The 20,876-nt window shown below is 37.6% G+C and overlaps 4 protein-coding genes across 6 annotated transcripts; 3 read left to right on the top strand and 1 right to left on the bottom strand.

Moving 5' to 3' along the window:
- Positions 1-1,598: 1,598 nt before the first annotated feature.
- LOC110413526 (ENTH/VHS protein) lies at positions 1,599-4,277 on the top strand. Its single transcript, XM_021424375.2, has 2 exons — positions 1,599-1,850; positions 2,124-4,277. Exons 1-2 carry the CDS (start codon positions 1,656-1,658, stop codon positions 3,945-3,947), a joined length of 2,019 nt encoding a protein of 672 aa, XP_021280050.1. The 5' UTR covers positions 1,599-1,655; the 3' UTR covers positions 3,948-4,277.
- Positions 4,278-5,704: 1,427 nt separating this feature from the next.
- On the top strand, positions 5,705-9,832 carry LOC110413980 (Protein with RING/U-box and TRAF-like domain). The gene is made up of 3 exons (XM_021425028.2): positions 5,705-6,472; positions 8,249-8,635; positions 9,315-9,832. Exons 1-3 carry the CDS (start codon positions 6,236-6,238, stop codon positions 9,675-9,677), a joined length of 987 nt encoding a protein of 328 aa, XP_021280703.1. The 5' UTR covers positions 5,705-6,235; the 3' UTR covers positions 9,678-9,832.
- A 378-nt stretch (positions 9,833-10,210) lies between these two features.
- LOC110413112 (uncharacterized) lies at positions 10,211-15,680 on the top strand. 3 transcript variants are annotated; one of them, XM_021423812.2, is made up of 5 exons: positions 10,211-12,641; positions 12,941-13,587; positions 13,943-14,152; positions 14,636-14,853; positions 14,972-15,680. In XM_021423812.2, the coding sequence occupies exons 1-5, from the start codon at positions 10,292-10,294 to the stop codon at positions 15,270-15,272; spliced, it is 3,726 nt and encodes a 1,241-aa protein (XP_021279487.1). In that variant the 5' UTR covers positions 10,211-10,291; the 3' UTR covers positions 15,273-15,680. The 3 variants fall into 3 exon arrangements, with proteins under 3 accessions (XP_021279487.1, XP_021279489.1, XP_021279488.1); XM_021423814.2 differs by having other exon boundaries at positions 15,012-15,197; XM_021423813.2 differs by having other exon boundaries at positions 15,009-15,197.
- A 138-nt stretch (positions 15,681-15,818) lies between these two features.
- Positions 15,819-18,985, bottom strand: LOC110413113 (phosphoinositide 4-kinase gamma 4). The gene is made up of 2 exons (XM_021423815.2): positions 17,045-18,985; positions 15,819-16,507 (listed from the first exon to the last, which is right to left on the bottom strand). Exons 1-2 carry the CDS (start codon positions 18,443-18,445, stop codon positions 16,124-16,126), a joined length of 1,785 nt encoding a protein of 594 aa, XP_021279490.1. The 5' UTR covers positions 18,446-18,985; the 3' UTR covers positions 15,819-16,123.
- Between the last annotated feature and the right edge of the window lie 1,891 nt (positions 18,986-20,876).

The following is a 20,876-nucleotide window of genomic DNA, read 5'->3' as shown; positions in this document are numbered from 1 at the left end:
AATTATTTTTAATTATTAAAATATAAATTTAATATATTTATATTTTTTATTATTTATTTTTATATAATATCATATCTTAAATATATTTTTAATTTTATATATTTTATTTTTATTTATTATTATAATCTTATATATTTTATTTTAATTTATTTTACTTATATTATATAAATTTAAATTTTTATATTTTATTTTATTTTATTTTTGGATTCTTATATTATATATTTTATTTTAATTATAATATTATAAAATATTTTTAACAAAATAATAAAATTGAAAGGTAAAAATATCTTTAAGAATATTGCAGAATACAATGTAATGTGATTGTATTGGTTTTGGACTGTAATCATATTACATCCCTTGGCTGTAATGTGATTGCATTACAATATAACATTGTAGTAGTTTGTTACAAAACAAATACTGTAATATAATTTAATTGGACACATTGTAAGAAATGTGCTCTCACTTCTTTCATACCAAACACTACCTCAGGTTAAAGACGAAGCACAGTAGTAGTAAAATTTTTCAGAATGTAACATGCATCTTACATTAATGTCATTATGAACAAAAACTTAATCAATCGCTTAAAGAGAGGATGATGTCTTTCTCTAGGATCTGTTTATAATAAGAGGAACTGATTTGATATAAAATTGGACTGGCCTTAATCATAGAGTTAAACAACATCGACCTAGCAAGAAACTATTGCTTCAATGGATCTATGCCATGCATAATTGCACATGCCATGTTTTCTCCTCCCCCTTTAAATAGGGTACCTCAAAGGACAACGTTCGAATATCTGAAAACGGGAGTTCCTAAGGTGCCTACGAAACATTAATGAAACAATGATGAAAATGTTACAATGCATGTGCTGCAGTGGCCCATGAACAGCATGTACAAGACTTAGAATAAACCCCATAGGTTGGAACATTCAAATTCATTCAGATTGACCATTTGGCCTAGCCAACAGTAGCATTTCATTCCATGTAATCTTAAAGGAAATAATAAAGAACGTCTTGACTCTTGATCTCAAACATCTATTTCTATCCCAGTTAAAAAAACAAAACAAATCATTGCTGTTCTAAGGCATTTGTCAACCTTCCCAGCCTCAACAAAAGGTAAGAAAATTCAATTTCCTATATGCACTAGTTGAGTGGTTTATATACCTTATTGGAGATCAAACTTGATTTATAATCTACCCAAATTAATACAAGGTCTTCTATTAGAAGGTATACCCTTTTCAATGGAGGATCGAGTTCCCTTTCGATTGGAAGAAAAAGTAATAGTTTATTTTGTATGAAAGAAAGTATTATGACTCGAGCTTAAACTCAAGCGGTGTAATAGAAAAATAATAATAATACAAAAATATATTATTTCAATTTTTGGGTCTAAGCATGGATGGGTTTAATTTTAAAACCCAGCCCATATATTGGTCCTGTTGTCACAGTTGGGCCCAAAATATATTTTTGGGCTGAACTGACTGCCCAAACCTCCAAAAGGGTATCCTAGCAGGCATGCTGTACAAGTGCCACGTAAAACAATTTTTAACCTTTCCCTTGGCTCAGAAACCGCCTCTATCAGGCAAACTGTTGACTTTGCGCGCACTGAATAATTAAAGAGAAGTTTAAATTAGGGATTTTGAAAAATAATAAGATTTGGGAATGGCGATGGAGATGGAGGAGGAGGAGGAGAGAGGGAAGGTCAGGGCTTTGATAGAAAAAGCCACGAACTCAACGGCCGCCGAGGTTGATCGACGCCTTCTCAGAGCAATCAAATCGGTTGTCCGGTTCTCCGATTCGGAGCTCCGAGTCGCGACCCATACCCTCATGGACCTCATGAAACGCGATCACTCTCAGGTCCTCCATCTAAGCTTCTTTTTCATTTTTTAGTTAATAAATATATTTTAATGTCAGTAACATTTCCCAATTTTTCTCGGTTTGATTCTATGTTGTTTTCCTTAGATAATTTATGTTCTGCAATTTAATTTAAAAGTTTCCAGCCTTTATTTAAACGAAATTTATGGTCTTTTTTAATGGTAATTCTTTTCTTTTTAATGTTAAAAAAGAGAAAAATCCTAAGAGATTGGTGTTCTAGATATTGGAGTTTCTGAAACTTCTTGTTATATGCAGGTTCGTTATCTTACACTTCTTATAATTGATGAACTTTTCATGCGGTCAAAGCTTTTTAGAACACTTATAGTCGAGAACTTAGACCAGTTGTTGACCTTAAGCGTCGGGTTCAGAAGAAATATGCCACTTCCAGCTCCTCCTGCTGTCGCATCCACCTTGCGTTCCAAGGCAATTGAATTCTTGGAGAAGTGGAATGTGTCCTTCGGGGTTCATTACAGACAGCTTAGGTTAGGTTTTGATTATCTTAAGAATAGTCTGAGGTTCCAGTTTCCTAACCTTCAGGAAAATGCAGCTAGAATAGAACGAGAGAGAACGGAAAGAGAGAGAAGAACACAGGAGATTTTACGAAACAAGTTTGAAACACTGAAGACAAATTTTGGTTCTATAAAGGAAGAGATACAGTCGATGGTCAATGAGATTGGGGAATGCTTAGGTATTGCTCGTACTAAAGAGGAAAGTGTGCCACTAGGCATGTTGGATGATGAAGATTTTGAAGAGTTCCGCTCTTCAGAATTGAGGCAGATCCGACTTGATTCATTAAAGGAAGGAGAAAAGGTTCATGAGAACAGTGATAATAAAGTGGTTTTTGATGCATTGAGGGAGCTGTATAAGCTTTTAAGAACAAAGCATTTGGTTTCTGTACAAGAATGGATTTCTCTTCTTATAAGGGTTGAAGTGGCTGACAACAGGTTACGAGATTCCTTGTTGAAGGAGTTGATTGATATCCGAAGTCGACTCCTGTCTGTGAAGAAGGATTGTGACGAATCAGGTTGTGCCCTACTTAAAACTGTGAAAAATAACCAAGAAGAGGAGGAAGACTTCTGGGAAGAAGGTAATATTGGATCAACTGAGAATGGAAGTTCTACTGAACCAGAGAAGCGAAAGGAGGCACAAAGTTCCAACAAGGAAGAGAAAATTAAATCTATTGAGGATAGGAATTCTTGGAAATCCAATAAACAAAACGAAAATCTTGCTAGACTGTCATCTTCTAGCAAGGTGAAAGACAAAGCTAAAGAATGCAGTTCTAAGGGCAAAGAGTCTCTGGGTAGTGAAACCTCTGTTAGGAGTAAGCTTTTGGCTGAAGCTCCAGTCATCAGGTGGGGTTCTTTCTTGGATAATTGGGGATCGGTTTCTAATAAGGATATGTTGGCTAATCAGAGAGGCTTGGAGCTTGAAAGTCACTGGGGACGAGTAGACTATGATGCAGTAATTCCAGCAGAGAAAATTGCAGAATTGAATCTTCAGGCGATTGTTTACCAAGAAAATCTAGGAGAAATCCAACCATGTCATGCCCCTTTGAGCAAAGGTGGACTTTGTCAGAGAAAAGATTTGAGGGTTTGCCCCTTTCATGGGCCCCTTATACCTCGAGATGATGAAGGAAACCCTATCAATCAGAATTCTTCTATAGATGATACAAATCCTGATCTAGCGTCTGATATTGTAGAGCAATTAGCCAAAAAAGCTGTGAAGAATGTCAGGGCGAGAGATAAGGAGGAAGCAAGGAAGAGAAAACTTGATAAACAGTCATTATGGCGGGCAAAGCTTGCTAAAGTTCGGGAACACAATGCGGCGGTTCTTCGTGATGCTGCAATGGCATCAACATCAAGATCTGCAGTTGTTGGAGAAGATATGGAGGAAACTATTCGGGAGAAATCAGTGGGAAGAAACAAACAAACTCTGGCATCCATGCAGCGGAAGAAAGTAACAACTAAAGGCAGGTTAGCTCATAAACTTCTGACTACGCGGGTTACAGATGCAGCAATAAGACAGATTACCCAGAGGGAGGATGCAACTTATAGAGAAGCCTTCCCCAATCAGTGGTAGATAATTCCCTGTGAAGCTTTTAGACATTTATTGGAGGGTAAATGCCCTTGGTTGCATAGGTTACTACTGGGCAAAACAATTTCATTGGTGACCCTGTACATATACAAGCATAAACTGATCAAATGTTCATTGCATTCCTCAGGATACTTCATTGTAATGTCTCTATGAGCCTGGGGAAGCTAGTTGTGCCATTCGGAAATCATGGATGGTTAATCATATCAGCAGAGCTGTTATATGGTTAACTTTGTAATATACATGTTTTTTTCTTTTTATAAGATTTTGTTGCAGATTCTTGGAGATAAATAAAGAGCTAGAATGTTGGATTGGTTTCTTATACAATAAATGAAGTTTTCTCTCGTTGCAAATTTTATTCCTTATACTGACCCTAGTTTCGTCCATGCTTATTTCATGTCTTCTAAAGATTGCTACATGAAACTGAACCAAGAATGCTTGACAATAACTCCAATGACGCAACTAGATTATCTGTTTTCTTGTTATACCAGCTATAAAACTTCATTTAGGTTACTTAAATAATTTACTGCATTGTACGGTTGAGGTTAAGAAAATGAAATTGCCAAGTAATTTTCTAACTATGTCACAGAGAAAATTAAGAAGGTTATGCAGGTATATGTCCATGATCTATCTGGCCTGAGCAGAAAGCTGGAGTCCTGGAACAGAACTGTTTCCATCATTGGGATAAAGTACAAGTTCTTCCAAGAGACACTTGCTGTTATGTTCCGAACAACAGACAAAGCCAGGAGGAACCAAAATGTATGTTTCGCCTCCCATCTTTCCAGCAAAGCATCTGGGACTTCGGTTGTAGACAGAAGTTTCTAACCTCTTTCATGGCACAGAGTGGATGGGCATCAAAGTTCTTAGGGTGACATTCCTTCTTAAACAAATAAAAATTCCAAAAGTACTACAGTTTAACAAAAAAGGGTTAGAATCCTTGTGCGCTAATTTCCCTTTCAAGTTGAAGTAACGTTGAACCCAAGTCATCTCTTATGCCATTATTATCCCAATATTTCTTACAAACTAATCATGATTATCCCAAAGTTACAAAAGTAGCCACGACGACCTACGGAGACACGTCGAACTGACACAAACCTTTTCGTAGATTCATCCTTGTACGTAGTTGCCAAAGACAGCAAGGATTTTGGTTTTCAAACAAAAGATCTTTCAGTAGGATTTGACTGTAAAAATGGAAGCTTACATCCGAAACAATTCAAGATCATGCTTTTACCGTACATGAATTGGAGCCATTCATCGAAGAAGGAGAATTTAAGGATACGATCCTCCCATCCCAGCACCTCATAACCCACCGGTTGTCTGAAGTTCCAGCAAGCTGGGGTTGGGTTCCAGCTAAGCCATTTGAGTTTGGGAAGGTTTGATCACACAATCTAACAGTTTTACCTTGGTATCATGTTTAAAATTTGAAACACTACAAGGGTAAAAAGAACTGTCCTTGGCCGGATATGGTTGAAGTAGAAAGAATTTAATGAGGAGCGTCCCACAGGCAGTAAAAATAGAAAGAACATGATCAAAATAATTGGAGACAACTCACCTCAAGGGATCCTGAATTCTTTAATACTACGTAAATGCTAGTAGCTGATACACTATAACCGTGTTCACCGTGTACACCCAATAAAGTTAAAAAGAATCAAAGAAACCTCTGGTCTTTCAGCCTTTGAGGCCCCGGTCTGGCCCTACTCTCCCTCCCACAACAAATCTACATCTATATCCAATTAACAAGAGGTAACAACCAACAACAACCTGCAGCAAAGGTTAAATGTTAATCTTTTTTTCTTCCTTTTAAATTTTAATCAAGTGAATCATGATAATCACTGTATTTGCCTCTCATGAATCCAACTAATCCCCTCATCGAGCTTTTCTTGTAATTTTTATTTTTAACCATGCTTTCTCTTTAACCTCAAACCGTTTGATGTTGATCAACTGCCTCAGAAAGTTTAGACGGTGACACCCCTCGCTCTCTCTCTCTCTCATCTTCTCTTCTTCTCTCTCTGGAACCAATGAAGAAAAGCACAAAACAAGAGAAATAGTGGTTTTCTTTTCCCTGTACAGATTCAATTCATTTTGTAGCAGGTTTCTATCCATTATCATTCTTTCTTTATTCTTGAATTAACTCAAAGACTGACTCACCATTCAACAGCCAAGAAAAAAGGCATTTTCCCCCTCAAACAAAGGGCACCCAGAGTTTCAATCTTTCCAGAAAGGAATTTACCCTTCAGAATTTAGCAATCAAATTTGATAAGTTTGTCTCCTTTTCTATGGATTTAGATACCATTGATTGTGTGACATCTTCAGATGTGATGGATGATGATGAGATCCATCATCATAATCATCATCATCATCATAATCAGTTGTCTCCATTGTCGAAGCCTCCTAGCAACAATGGGAACGGCAACAGCACTGTGTCATCAGCGGTTCACCCAAGCACCACCAGTGTCCATGAACTTCTTGAATGTCCTGTCTGTACCAATTCTATGTACCCTCCTATTCATCAGGTCAGTCTTTAATCCAATTTCTTTGATGGTTTTTCCTTTTATTCTTTGAGAAAAAATTCTGTCTTTTTTCGTGTGTCAATTTAAATTTGTTTCTTTTTTCTTGGGTTTTACATTTAATTTATCGGATTTAAATGATTGATGGGTTGACTCTGTGCTGTTTTAGGGTTAGAATTAAGACTACAAAATTGGAGAAACTTGTTGGTAGTGATGCTACTTAGAGTGACTATGTTTAATTGTATGTTTGATTTGGGTTGTGTCAACTTGAAGACGCTGAAATTGAAGGCGTTTTATGCGTTAGAGGATGGCAAGAGTCAAAAGTTGCATCTTTTGGAATTTGATTTTTGGAATTTCTGTCGTTGGTTTTGTTGGTTTTACCGTAGAAGTACACTGTTTTCTGTTGTTTTTTGAGGGATTAAAAGTAAAGCAGATACCTGTGGTTTCATCAGGGTGAAATCTTTGTGTTGGTTTTATTATTGGCCCTTTCTATGAATTGCTTGCTGCCTCAGAATTAACCAATCAGAGAAGTGAATATGAGTATAATGTGAAATTTATCATGGCTTTTTCATGAGTAGGATAGAAAAGGAGCAAATAGCAGATGATAGACAGACTCTATCATATTGTAAATGTGAGAAATCAACACTGCATTTTTTTGGTATCTTCCTGGTGGTTTGCCTGTGCCCTTGCTCCCTACTTGTTGAGGATGTCTTTTGTTATATTTGAAATAGGTTTACAATGCTGAATCAGCTTTGCAGATCAGGCACAGGAAATTGTGGATTGTGAATAGAGGTGGCATGTGTAGCTGTTTGGGCTGGGAAGGGTATTAGAATAGTGTGGTTTTAAGTTTGATTTTCATATTCTCTCATTCTGAAGAGGCTAAAAGGGCAAAGTGAAAACAGAACTAAAGACCTTTTAAATACCCTCTGTTCATGCATATATAAGAATCTATGCCTATCTCTGTAAGGAGTTAAAGGAAGGTGGATCTTTTACTAGGATATTTTTGCGTTTCAAGAAACTCACAAATAGATGTTTTCAGTTGTATAATTTCACTGAAAAAGCATAGCTATGGTGGTTTCATTTACAGAATAAGAAATGTTGATAAAGATTGCGTTTATAGATAACTTCTTTTTTTTTTTTGGAAATTGCATTTATAGATATCTAAGGAGGCATAGTAATTGAAGAGTGTCTAACGATCTGTTGTTTCAGTTCATCCTCACAAGAAAGACTTAAATTAAGATGGAGTACAATCATGAAATTGACTGAATTCTCTGTATTTTTTCTTTTTCTTTCTCCTTCTGGGTGCATGCAGATATCATTACTCATTAGCCTGCAGGATCGGGTGGATGGCTAAATAGGCTTTTGGCCAAAGCAAATGATGCTTAACAACAGCCTTTTTCTTTCTTTCTTTCTTTTTTTTTTTTAAGGGGGGGGGGGGGGTGGGTGTTGTCAGGTAGAATGCAGACCTTTGGTATATGTACATTTTTGTTTACATACGCATGTTTTTATATTTTTCTCTGTTTGTGTGTTGATAGAACCATATATCTATGTTTTGTTCTGAAAGTGGTCCTAAAGTTGTACCAGTTTCTCTAATTTCACATGTCAAATGCTAGATTCTGTTTTGTAAAACATTGATTTTTGTGCAATAGATCTTTTCAATTCCTATTGAATGCTAGTACTGCTGGAATGGATTTCTCATTGTCTTAGACAAAGTGGACCTAGCTGCTCCAAATAATTTGGTACCTTATGGTAGGTGTTTTTAACGATTTGCTGTTTCCACAGTGCCACAATGGGCATACCCTGTGTTCAACCTGTAAAACAAGGGTACACAATCGGTGCCCCACATGTAGACAGGAGCTGGGTGATATTAGGTGTCTGGCTCTAGAGAAGGTAGCTGAATCACTTGAACTGCCTTGCAAGTATACATCCCATGGATGCCCAGAGATTTTTCCCTATTATAGTAAACTCAAACACGAGGCCCAATGTAACTTCAGGCCATACAATTGCCCATATGCTGGATCAGAATGCTCTGTTGTTGGTGATATTCCATTTCTTGTTGCTCATCTAAGGGATGACCACAAGGTGGACATGCATTCTGGATGCACATTTAACCATCGGTATGTGAAGTCTAATCCTCGGGAAGTAGAAAATGCCACGTGGATGCTCACTGTAAGTAAACTTATTCTGACTAAGAATTGAACTATAAATTATAGATGATGGATCAGAATAAACGAGATATGCATGTTACTGGTATTTCATTGCAGTTCTATACATGTTTCACGGTCTTGGAGTTTCTGTGACAAGGAGTTGAGCTGTCTATACTATGTACTACCAGTATATGTATGGTAGCCTTACACTTCATAGAAGTGCCAGAAGTTGAACTAATGGCCTTGATGAATAACCAATAATGTCCAATTCTAAGGATTATGTAATGCTATGATTCCCAAATTATAAAAAGTCATGCACATCACTGTTAGTAGTTTTTCTTGGAGCTAGTGTCTCAACTCATTAATATTTTTTGAAATTAAAAGGGAGATTAAATTGACAGGATGCTTAGTCAATTTAAAAGTAAATCTTCATTCTTGTATGTGCTCTCTCTGCTTTCACATAATCAGTTTGTTGCTTAACTTTCTTAATAAAATGGTTAAACTGTATTGGGTATATAGATATGTGATGGTGTAACCTTTCATAATCTGCTTGTGATGTAGATAATGAATAGTATTGCATCAACATAAGTTCGTCACCAGTAATTTGGATTTCCAGCCCTCAAGTCCAACAGTATACTGCAATCATCTTATATTTTCCTGACATTACTGAACGGTTTGTATCTTCTGTCATCCATGGTTAGGTATTCCACTGTTTTGGTCAGTACTTCTGTCTCCATTTTGAAGCCTTCCAGCTGGGGATGGCCCCTGTTTATATGGCATTCCTTCGTTTCATGGGTGATGAGATGGAAGCCCGCAACTACAGTTACAGCCTAGAAGTTGGGGGCAATGGCAGGAAACTCATTTGGGAAGGCACCCCAAGAACCATAAGAGATAGCCACCGAAAGGTTAGGGATAGCCATGATGGCCTTATTATACAGCGTAACATGGCACTTTTCTTCTCTGGTGGGGACAGGAAAGAGTTGAAGCTGCGAGTAACAGGACGGATATGGAAAGAACAGCAGAACCCAGATGGTGGTGCCTGCATACCCAACCTTTGTAGTTAAAAAAGTTCAGTTGGATATCTGCTGCACACCCATAGTACTGTTTGCTGCATTTTCTTGTAATATTAATAGTAGGTGATTTTGAGGATTCTCGAATTCTGTATGGATATTGGAGGCTTAAAGCCTTTTTCTCAATTAACAATAAGCTTCTTACCCAATTTATAGCCAGAGAACGAAGTTATACATAAGTCTTTACCCTTGCTGTAAACGTTGAGAATTGCAGTCTAAATGCTTATCAATCAATCCCTCCTTGCAGCCAATCTTCCCCCGATGACAACTTTTGGTGTAGTAAACGACTAAACTATCGATTCTATTGAGTGACTCAACACTCTTAGAATAATAGAATTAATTAAGCAACACTCTTAGAATAATAGAATTAATTAAGCATTCTTACCTTATATTAATGGCGAGTTAGAAAGGTTGAACCATAAAGCGGCATCCGTATAACTCAGGAAAAAACGACGTCGTTAGGCATATTTCTTACGCCTTTACAACTCCAAAGGGGTTTTAGCAAACTCGGACAGCTTCTCGCAAAACCTCTATTCACTCTGCACTTTATCTTGTCATGTTGTCTCTCAAACTTTTATCTTAAAGCTCGAATTTTCGTTTTATGTTTGATGGAGCTTCTCAATCCTCCAATCTCCAAAACCCCACAGCTTTTTTCCAGCTTCTCATTTATCACTCGCCGACTTTCCACTAAAACTTCCAACAAAAAGCCATTGCATAGATTCCACATATCAAAATTCCGCGAAATACCATCATTTTCACGCTGTTTACCGTTATCCGGTACTAAATTATTTCATGTTTCTGCTCATTTTGGTCGGCCAACGAGCCGCCGCAACTCGCTGAGGAAAAAGCTCCTTCTTGATCATCAAAAGGTGCGTCAAAATCCCATTCCTTCAAACCCATCTCCTGATTTTCAAAACCCAAATGGCAGTTTTGAAAATTTTGAGAATTTGAAATCTGGTAGCAGCAAACAGAGTGATGCAGATAATGATGTAGGTGAATTAAAATCAAAGCGTTTACGTGAATCTGTAATGTTGAGTAAATTAGAGAATTGGATTGACCAGTACAAGAAAGATGCTGATTTTTGGGGGATAGGTTCGGGTCCTATTTTCACGGTTTTGCATGATTTGGAAGGGAATGTGGAAAGGGTGACTGTTAACGAGGATGAAATTTTGAAAAGACTTGAATTTGAAGACTTGGAGAAAGTGAATTCTAAATTTTCTTATGCAAAGAATTTAGCTAGAGAGATGGAAGGGGGTGAAAATGTGATTCCAAGGAATAGTTCGGTAGCAAAGTTTGTTGTTTCTGGTCAGGAGTCTGGTTTGGTGAGTGGAATTCATGGGGTTATTCTTCGTCCTGGGTTTATGCCCAAACTGTCAAGAGCTGGGAGTTTGTTGTTGTGTGGTTTTCTTGTACTTTCGGTGGTGAAGAAGTTGTTTGTTCTTGGAAACAAGGAGGTGGCATATACAGAATTGGAGAAGGAAATGATGAGGAGAAAGATAAAATCTAGGAAGGAGAGAGAGATGTTGGAGAAGGGTAGTGTTGAAGTTGTTCAAGCATCTGAAGAACCACCTAATATGTCCTTTGAAAGACCAAAGCTGGATAGGCAAGAACTTCTGAATAATATATTAAAAGCAAAGGCTGCAAAAGATAAATTGGCATTGCTTGATTCTTCTGGCTCTCAGAGTAGCAAATTTGTGGAGTTTGATCGTGAAGTCCAGGAAATTAAAGTGAGGGCCAAGGAAGCCCTGGAGACTGACAGTAGAGAGCAATCTGTGGTTGGTAAGGATGAAAAACAAGTCCAGGCTGCAAACAAGGAATTTTCTAATGAGATGCAGGCAATCAAAGAGGATGGACAAGATGGTGTGAGTTTTCTAAGTAACCTTTCTCCTGAAGATTCAGAACAAGGCAAAGTTAGCTACGGAACTGTGGAGGCAACATCTCCTTGTGAAACAAAAAGTGATGGTGTTAAAATTCTCAATGGAGTAGCTTCTTTAGATAGTAGAGTTAGGGAAGACTCTGATGCTTCAAGTGTGCAGTTATCAAAAGACAAGCAAAACACTAAAGAGGATTTAGAAGATATCGAGAGTACTATATCCTTATTAGTTGAAGGAGAAGATATCCAATCCCCTGTTATTTCTGATAACAAATCATATATTGCAAAGAGCACTTATTTCGGAAAGAAACCAAGAATCATACTGTCAGTGAAAGAAGCTAGGGAGTTCCTTTCCAAAAATTCCAAAAAAGAAGAGCTTAACCAAGAGCCCATAATGAAAGCTGTGCAAGAAAGTGCTCCTGATTTATTGCTACGAAAGGATAAAAAATCAGGTAGAAGTACAGAGCAGAGACTACATGTGAATGACAAACTGTTTCCACATGCCATTTCCAGTGGAGAGTCAGAGTTTACACCTTCTGAAAATGCTTGTCAAAATTCTATTTGGGAGGATAAAGAGTCTGTCCTTAGTGAGGAAACTGATGAAGAAAATTCTGATGAAAAATGCGGAGAAGAAGTTCATCAACAAACTCCATTTTCTGCTCAAGAAAGCACTGTTTTAAGTGCAGAACAAGGACAATCATTAAAGACAGAAAACTGGATAGAGAATAATTTTCATGAGGTTGAACCTGTACTTAAGAAAATTGGAGATGGATTTAGAGAAAATTACATGGTTGCTAAGGAAAAAGTTGATGAACAATTAAATATGCATACAGAGATTACACAACTTGGCTCTAATGAAGATGAAAGTGAACTTGAGTGGATGAAAGATGATAGACTTAGAGAAATTGTTTTTCAGGTTCGAGAAAATGAGTTGGCAGACCGAGATCCCTTTCATTTGATGGATGCTGAAGAGAAACTTGCATTCTTCCAAGGTCTGGAGAAGAAAGTTGAGAAAGAAAATAAAAAACTCTCTCGCGTGCATGAGTGGCTCCATTCGAATATTGAAAATCTTGATTATGGAGCAGGTAGATGTTGTTCTGAAATCATAATTGTTTCATGTATATTTTTATCCTCTGAAGAAGAAATAAGCTGGCTCAAATTTTCTGTCTTATACTTATATCTTTGTTGATATTAGCGTTACTTAATGCCTAACGATTCGTAAATTCAGAATCCTTTTTAGGCATATTGTTTCCATACTTGAAACTGCTAAAGTAGACCTGCTCTCAAATGGTTTTGGCATTCTGATTTCTTAATTACTTGATGTGTTTAGAAATTGAAGTTAATGGCTCACTGATGCTAATAAAGTCTTTGGCTTTTCTTCTAGATGGTATCAGCCTCTATGATCCACCAGAAAAAATTGTACCACGCTGGAAGGGTCCCTCATTAGAGAAAAGTCCTGAGTTACTCAACAACTTCCAAGAACAGCGGAAAGCACTTTTTACTGGAAAAGCTGGTATAGCATATCCTGCAAAAAAAGATGGACAAGGTTTCATTCAGAGATTCGTAGAACCCCCCATCAATGAAAAGTTAGCTATTTCTTCATCAGAGTCAGATTTGAAGAGGAAACTTCAAGATGGTGATCCAAAAGATTCCAAAATAGTTGTAGAAGGCAGTGATGGTTCCGTCAAACCTGGTAAAAAATCAGGGAAGGAATATTGGCAGCACACCAAGAAATGGTCCCATGGTTTTTTGGAATCCTATAATGCTGAGACCAACCCGGAAGTTAAATCCATTATGAAGGATATGGGGAAGGATTTGGACCGATGGATCACTGAAAAAGAGATACAGGAAGCGGCAGATCTGATGACAAAACTTCCTGAGAGAAACAAGAAATTCATGGAAAAGAAACTCAACAAGCTTAAAAGAGAAATGGAATTATTTGGACCACAAGCTGTTGTGAGCAAGTACCGAGAGTATGCAGAGGAGAAGGAAGAAGATTATTTATGGTGGTTAGATCTTCCACATGTTCTGGTAACTTTGTGAATACATATTCTCAGCTATTGTTTTAGTTTTTCATTCTTTGTGCATTAACATCATGTCCGTGTTAGTTGACCCTTGATTGAAGCTGCATATGTTTTCGCTTCTTATACCAAATGCTAGCTTTGGTCTATTGTAAATGTTGCTAAAGTTCTTAATATCATGATTTTTGTATGCAAGTTATTATATTTGCATTATCTTTTTGCATGAGTTGGATGGTTCCTAAAGTTATTCAGTGAGATCCTTGTGACATTTATATGTGCATGTTTCAAAGTATGCACTTTTGGCTTGTGTCATGCCTCTACTATACTGGTTATTGGACAATAGTAATCTTCTGTCTATGTCCCAGTGTGTTGAATTATACACATTTGACAATGAGGAGCAAAGGATAGGATTTTATGCACTGGAGATGGCAGCAGATCTTGAATTAGAACCAAAACCACACCATGTGATTGCTTTTGAAGATACTGGTGATTGCAAAAATTTTTGTTACATCATTCAGGCTCACATGGATATGCTAGGAAATGGCCGGGCCTTCATTGTTCCACAGCCACCTAAGGTAAGTGTTGATTGATTCCACTGTCAAACATGTTCAATCATATTGTATTAAGCTTTAGAAAGAGGAACTTAAATGTTAAAGGATTACTTGAGAAGACCAATATGGCATTTTCATTTATCCAAATTTAAAGTCAGCATAGTAGTTGCATGTAGAAGATCATCCAGCCCAAAGTTGATTTTATTGTTCTGATGTTTCTAGCAGTTAAAAAAACTATAATCCATCTCCTGATCTGATGGGCTGAAAATAGACCTAAAACAGGGCAGCTGGTGGACAACCTGACTGTTCCTTCCAATCAAAGACTAGGCAGTATTTAGAAAAGAACAGTAACATTGACAAGTCAGTCATTCGGCTGATTATTAGGTCCTTAATCCCTTCTAGAAAAGCATATAGAGGTGATGGTGATTATATTTTCCTTTCTTTCCTTTGTTCCTTTTGAGGTTGGAATGCTTTTAATTTTTCTTAACTTCTGATAACCCATACTAGGACGCATTTCGGGAAGCCAAAGCAAATGGTTTTGGTGTAACTGTCATCAGGAAAGGGGAGCTACAGCTCAATGTGGATCAAACTTTGGAAGAGGTGGAAGAACAGATATGCGAGATTGGGAGCAAGATCTACCATGATAAGATCATGCGTGAACGCTCCGTGGATATAAGCTCATTGATGAAGGGTGTGCTTGGTGTTAGTGGTAAACCCACAAGGAGGTAATTTCTGATCTTTAAGTGTTTTTACAAAATTATGCAGGGGAGATGGTATTTGATATTTGACATGGCTGATGGGACACCATAGGTGAGTTATAGTATCAGTTCTATCTGTCTGCAGAATAACTAGCATTTCAATGTCTTCTTTTTCTTTTCAGAAGAAGGTCAAAGAAGAAGCTCAAAAGGCCTACGCAGAAATGAAATACTCAGTTCATACACCTGAGAGAGACCTGAGGAGTGACATCGAAATTGAACACTTGAGAAGTTCAGGTTCATTGAGGTTTGAGGATTCCTTTGAATTCGTTTTCTTGGTATCTCATGTGTCACTCAAACATCGCAGCTGTCTGCAAATTCCAACTGCCTGCAAATTTGTGCAATTGGTGATGATACAAAAAACAAGGATGCTGGACTCTTGTCTCTGAAATTTTTTGAACGTCCAATTATGATTGCCACGTTCTCCAGAAATGATTGCCACTGAAGCAGTGACAGTGTCAGTCTGTTGCGTTCAAGACCTATCCAGTTAGAGGCACTGACATCTTTGGTTCGATCATGCAATTCCGGCTGCATCCTTTACATGCTTTTCCCTGAAAACTAAGCAGACGGTAGGTATCTGAAACCTATGTGGTAACTGTAAAGCCATCCTCTTTGAATGTTTGTGTAATTGGTCAGTGATGACCATCTGATTACCTTGATATATAGTGTAAAATTCAGGAGCATGCTGCTTGTAAATATAGGGGCTGAACAGCGCACCTTCGCATCTTTTCAATGCCACTTGTAATCCAAGTTCTGTAGCTTACATGCGCTTTCAGCAAATGCGCGAAACAATTGCATTCCGATGTTACGGTTTCAGCCCACCTAGTTGACAGAGTAGTGAAAACTAGTAATTTGTAGTACGAACTTAACAGTAACTTCAACTAAAGTTCATGGTAGCTGAAAAACCTAATCATGAACCAAAAGAAACAGTGAAATAAATACAAACCCAAGTCTTCAATTCAAATTTCAAAAGACCAATTAAATTATCTTGACAAATCAATTGAAATGAATGCAACAAGACCTCAAATTAAGAGGCATTTCGTTAAGTACCATGAAGAATAGAGAATCACATGGAAGTGTCAATAAGAATAAATCATTGAGCTTTCATAACCAGTCTGCCGGACCATTTGAGGTCCCATGATCTGGCAACGGATGCTCAACTATGACAAGGCATGTACAGCTGCACAACTATCAACTAGTATGAACCACCATTCTCTACAGATGTTCAGCACTTCCATCATCAGAATGATTCGGCAATCTCATCCAGATGGCGATCCATGATTTGAGATAGAGTTTCAAGAAATGCAGCTTCACTTATGCCAGGAAGCACAGAATCCTGTGCCTCTTGGACAATTTCCTCAATCACAGATTCCTCGTTCAAATTCTTTCTGCACATTATACTTCCAATGGCAAAGGGAGTAAGCCCTCTCTCTGCACCCTTTTTAAGAAGCATGGTGGAGATGCGGAGTGTGCGTGCACATTTAGGTGGCATATCCCATCCAAGGAATTTCAAAAGGGAAATATCTTCTTCAGCATCCAGTGATTTTATGTAGTCAATTGTCTCAGGGGAGTAAAGTTGACGAGCTTGAGGCCAATACAGCCAGTCATATGTGCAATCTTCAAACTATAAAAACAGCAAAGATGAATTGCGATTAGGCTTAAAGACACAGCAAAAGACAACAGGCAGGAGGAAAATATTGGAAAGACAAAAAAAAGTAGGATATGAGCTTTCAATGTCGAGAAAGAAAATGAAATGTGTAGTGAGACTCATAACCACTCCACAAGATGATGAAAAACCCCAGAAAACTTAGGGAAAGAATCAAGCTGGCAGTACCACTCAGCTTGCTTTACAGTTTACAATTAACCATATCTCTGAATCATGAGAACTTTAGCAGTGTAGATTCTCTTGATTCATAAGACATAATACAAGTTCAATCACCTTCTAATCATGAACATATATAATACCATTTGAATTAAATTCACAGTTACATTAAACCATCCTGGATAGGGTGTTTAACATTTACAATTTAGAGGAGGAACCTAGAATAAAAAATAACAAGAAAAGGAGTGGAGTAAAAAAGTAGTAAAAAACAGTAAAACCAAGAATGATGTCATGCAAAGAGTAGCAGGAAATTAAGACATATCAGTGGAGCATACTTACACTTTCAGGCAAGCAATAGCCATGGTCAATTGGAATCAGCAATGTCTGCCCATCTTCATCTTTACTCATTAAAATATTCCCAGCATGCCTATCTGCATTAGCCAATCTTATATCCAACACAGAGATTTTATGTACTTGCTCAACTGGGAAAGACCCAGGACCCATATCCTCACAACTTCCGCTGTTCTCCACAAACATCTGCAATGACCCAATCTTGGCCTTTGCTATATCATCAGGATTGTTAAACCCACTATGCAAACACTTGATCATAGCAGTAGGAGGCACCCCAGCAAAACCCTTCTCATCACCATATAAGGTGTATCCATTCTTAGGATGATCCAAAATATAAGCTGCAACTTCCCTGAATGCTCCTTCTCCAACTTTTGTGCCCTTCTTCAACCCTTCACCATCTGATGACACTGGTAGTTTTCGAGGGTTGTTAACAGCTAAAGGCTCCTCGTCAATTGGCTTAAAAACAGCAACAAATTTTTGGCCTGATGAATCCTGCATGAAATAGGCTCCTCCAGTACCCTCCACAGACCTGATTGGAATTCTTCTGTTATCTAATCCATCAAATGTGGAATTAATCATATCCACAATCACCGCAGGCAATTCAACCTTGGGATTAACAATAACTGGCTCCAATGAAAAATCCCTGTCAGGAGGCTTTCTCGGTACAACCTCTCTATCAACTTCATATCCTCTACTATAATTCTCCTCGCAACAGACATCATATTGTCTTCTATTGTTCGTCTCACCAGCATCACAATGTCGCTTGTCTTTCAATTCTGGTGCCACAATAGACAACTCGAAATTCTTAGCAACAGGCTTCCCCCTAACTTTGGCAGATTTTCTGACCAATAAATGCAATACAGCATCACTGTGCTTAGATATATCATCAATTAGCCTCTGATCCTCTAAAATCTTCCCATCACAAAGGACTTCTTGCTCATCAAGATCAGTAAACTGCTTCTCTCTCTTAGCAATCTGTTGCTTCACATAACCTACGTCTCGTCCTCGTTCAACATGAAATGTGAATTCTTTCCCAGAAGTAGTCTTAACATTGATGACCTGAAGATCAGAGAGCCTAAGAACCAAGTGCAGGACATTCCCATCGTTGACTCCATAGTCACGAATAAGGGAATTGCTCCGTGCCAGCTCCCGGCCTCCACAAACCAACCTCTGATTCTTCACAACAAAACCTTTACATGTTTGAATCTGTAGCTTCACGGATTCAATAGAATCCGATTCCAGAACCCGCATAGGTATCATCGTTCCAGAAAGGGCCAAAAATATCCAAATTGATTCGTTTTCACGCAGACCCAATTGGGGATTCATGTGATCAGGAGGAACCATGGGTTCATTTCGAACCGAAACAACAGCAACACCAGCCGACGACATTTCTGACAGTGAAATGTAGAAGAACAGAAAGATTCTAACACTCTACAAAAGAATGCTAAAAATTTAACCTAACCCTGTACAAATTCACATCAAAGGCCCCATTTTTTACAATCTAACACTTCTATACAAACGAGAAAAAAGCTTCTCAATTCAGGCCCAAGGACAAAACCCTAAGCCCAAGGAATAAAAACCCCAGAAATCAGAAGCGCAACATTTAAGGCTCTCACAGCTCAATTCATCTTGATTTGTAAGACTAGGGTTCCAAGATTGAATGTTCGGAAATTATTAACAATGAAAAAGAAAAGAAATATATATATATAGATATATATTACGAAAGAGAGAGGATTCTTACCAGAAGACCCAAAGAGACAGGGAAGCAAGAAAATGAATCTTAAATCAGAGGCTAAATTTAGGAAATTAAAAAAATTTTGGGTTTTCTATTTTTATTTTTTTTTTGGAGCTGATGGCAATGGAGGAATAGGTGACAAGACAGGGATTGAAGAGGAGAAAGACGCGTGTAGCCGTCGTCGTTTTGTAGGTAACGCGTAAACTTGTATACGAAACTTTTGACCAATTTATATAGAGTCTATCTTTCGATACAAATGAGTAAGCAATATGGATTTTTCTTGGTGCTTCCCATATTTAGACTGTAAATTTTCCTAAAACAGTAAAATTCTTGGAGTAGCATTCAAGTCTTCTTTTTCTTTTTCAGTAATATATTAATTTATTATTTAAATTATTTAAAACATACAAATAAAAAATACTAAAATATTTTCTAGTTTTCTAGCCATTTTTTCCTATCAATCTGTTGAGAGACTTTTAATTTTCTAGGCTTTCCTGCCGCCCGCATTTCAAAAGTTCTGAACTGGGCTGAACAATAGCTGGTCAAATCAAACGCATTAGCATGGAAAATATATAATAATTAAAGTATAACAATCAAATTCCAAATTCCAAAATCCTACGGCAGCTGCCTCGTAGCCACGTCGGTTCTGATCCTACTGGAATATTCGATTTTGATAATAATAATAATAATAATAATCATAATGTGGTTTCGGCAAGATTGGTACGAAATTTCCAAGGTTCCAGCATGTCAGTGATGACTTATGGGATGGCCGATGAACTAGTTGAATTTAACTTTTTTCATACAAAAATGAATGGATATATTCGGAGCCTTCATTTCTGGACCAGTAAAAATGTAATGGAAGGTAGAAACTGGAACCTTTCATCGTAAATGAAATACATGTCTCGATTTCTCATATTCATTTTTGTCATATTTGATCCACATCTTTCAGAGTTACCATAGTAAATAAACCCCAAATTTTGTTGATCAGGTAAATATGTCAGGTGATTGTGTCTGAACACGAGACATGTGGTAATAAAAAGATAGTTTCGAAGAAGAAACTAGGGGCCATGTTGTCGATTGAGGACGCCTAAGGCAGATTCTGCCATTAGATGCTGAAGGTTTCCCTCAGCACTGACTTGTTCGTGTCTGGACGCCAGACTTTTTTCCACCAGTTTCTCACCCATATGGCAATTTTTATTCTTTGAACAGTCACCGAGAGGTGCACCCATGACAAAACGCAGGTTTCTCCAGAGTTTAGTTAATGCATAAGGCGCTGAATTTGCATTCAGGTATGCTGCTTGCAATGTTCTGCTTCACTGTTCAGCACAAAGCTTGGAAATGCTAGAGTAATGACCCTAAGAAGTGAATAGACATGCGAACTGATACCAATTCAAAGTCATATCTGCAAATTGTTTTACAAACATGTAATTCAGGGGACAAATGTTGACCATTTGTAGTCCATTCAGCATTTCACCCAGCATTTTTCAAACAAACAGCTATTCAAATTCAGAGGTGGCAATTGGCAAGTCAAAATGGTTGCAATCGGGCTTCAAAGGAGCCATAGACCAAACCCTAACTGGGAAGAACGTTTTGCAATGAAAGTGAATGCGAGTTTGATCAAGACTTTTTGCTGCTGCTACTTTCTTTTCCCTCAACCTTTTGTCTTTTTGTTTTCCCATTTGTTTTACCTTTCAGGGCGGGTGTGGGTGGGAGTTGATCTTTGAATAGGTGGCAGACTTATCAGTTCAATTTGCAATAAATGGTGTCTAAGAATTATTTATAAACTAAAAAAATGAGATTATGCTGTGAGAATCGTCAAGATTATAGTTCAAACAAATGAGGCTAGCTTTAGCAACAAGAATGCAATCAGCAACAACTCTAAAGAGTCATCACATCAAAACTTTTTGCATGTCACAGATGATTGGCAAATCAGCTGTTAACAGAATTAGTTGAATGCTTACATGAAAAGTTGCCTTTCAATTCACCCCTTCCCCTAGCTTTTGGTGAGAATTGAAGCTGATCTAAAGAACAAGAGCTTTGAGGATGGATATGCAACGTCATGCATTAAACTGAAAGTAGAGTTAAGAA

The sequence above is a fragment of the Theobroma umbraticum genome, unplaced genomic scaffold (genome assembly GCF_002168275.2).
Source record: "Theobroma umbraticum cultivar Fairchild unplaced genomic scaffold, ASM216827v3 scaffold_4.1, whole genome shotgun sequence".
NCBI classification, from domain to species: domain Eukaryota; kingdom Viridiplantae; phylum Streptophyta; class Magnoliopsida; order Malvales; family Malvaceae; genus Theobroma; species Theobroma umbraticum.
Note: the sequence above shows the minus strand (reverse complement) of the source record. Positions and strands in the feature narration are given on the sequence as shown.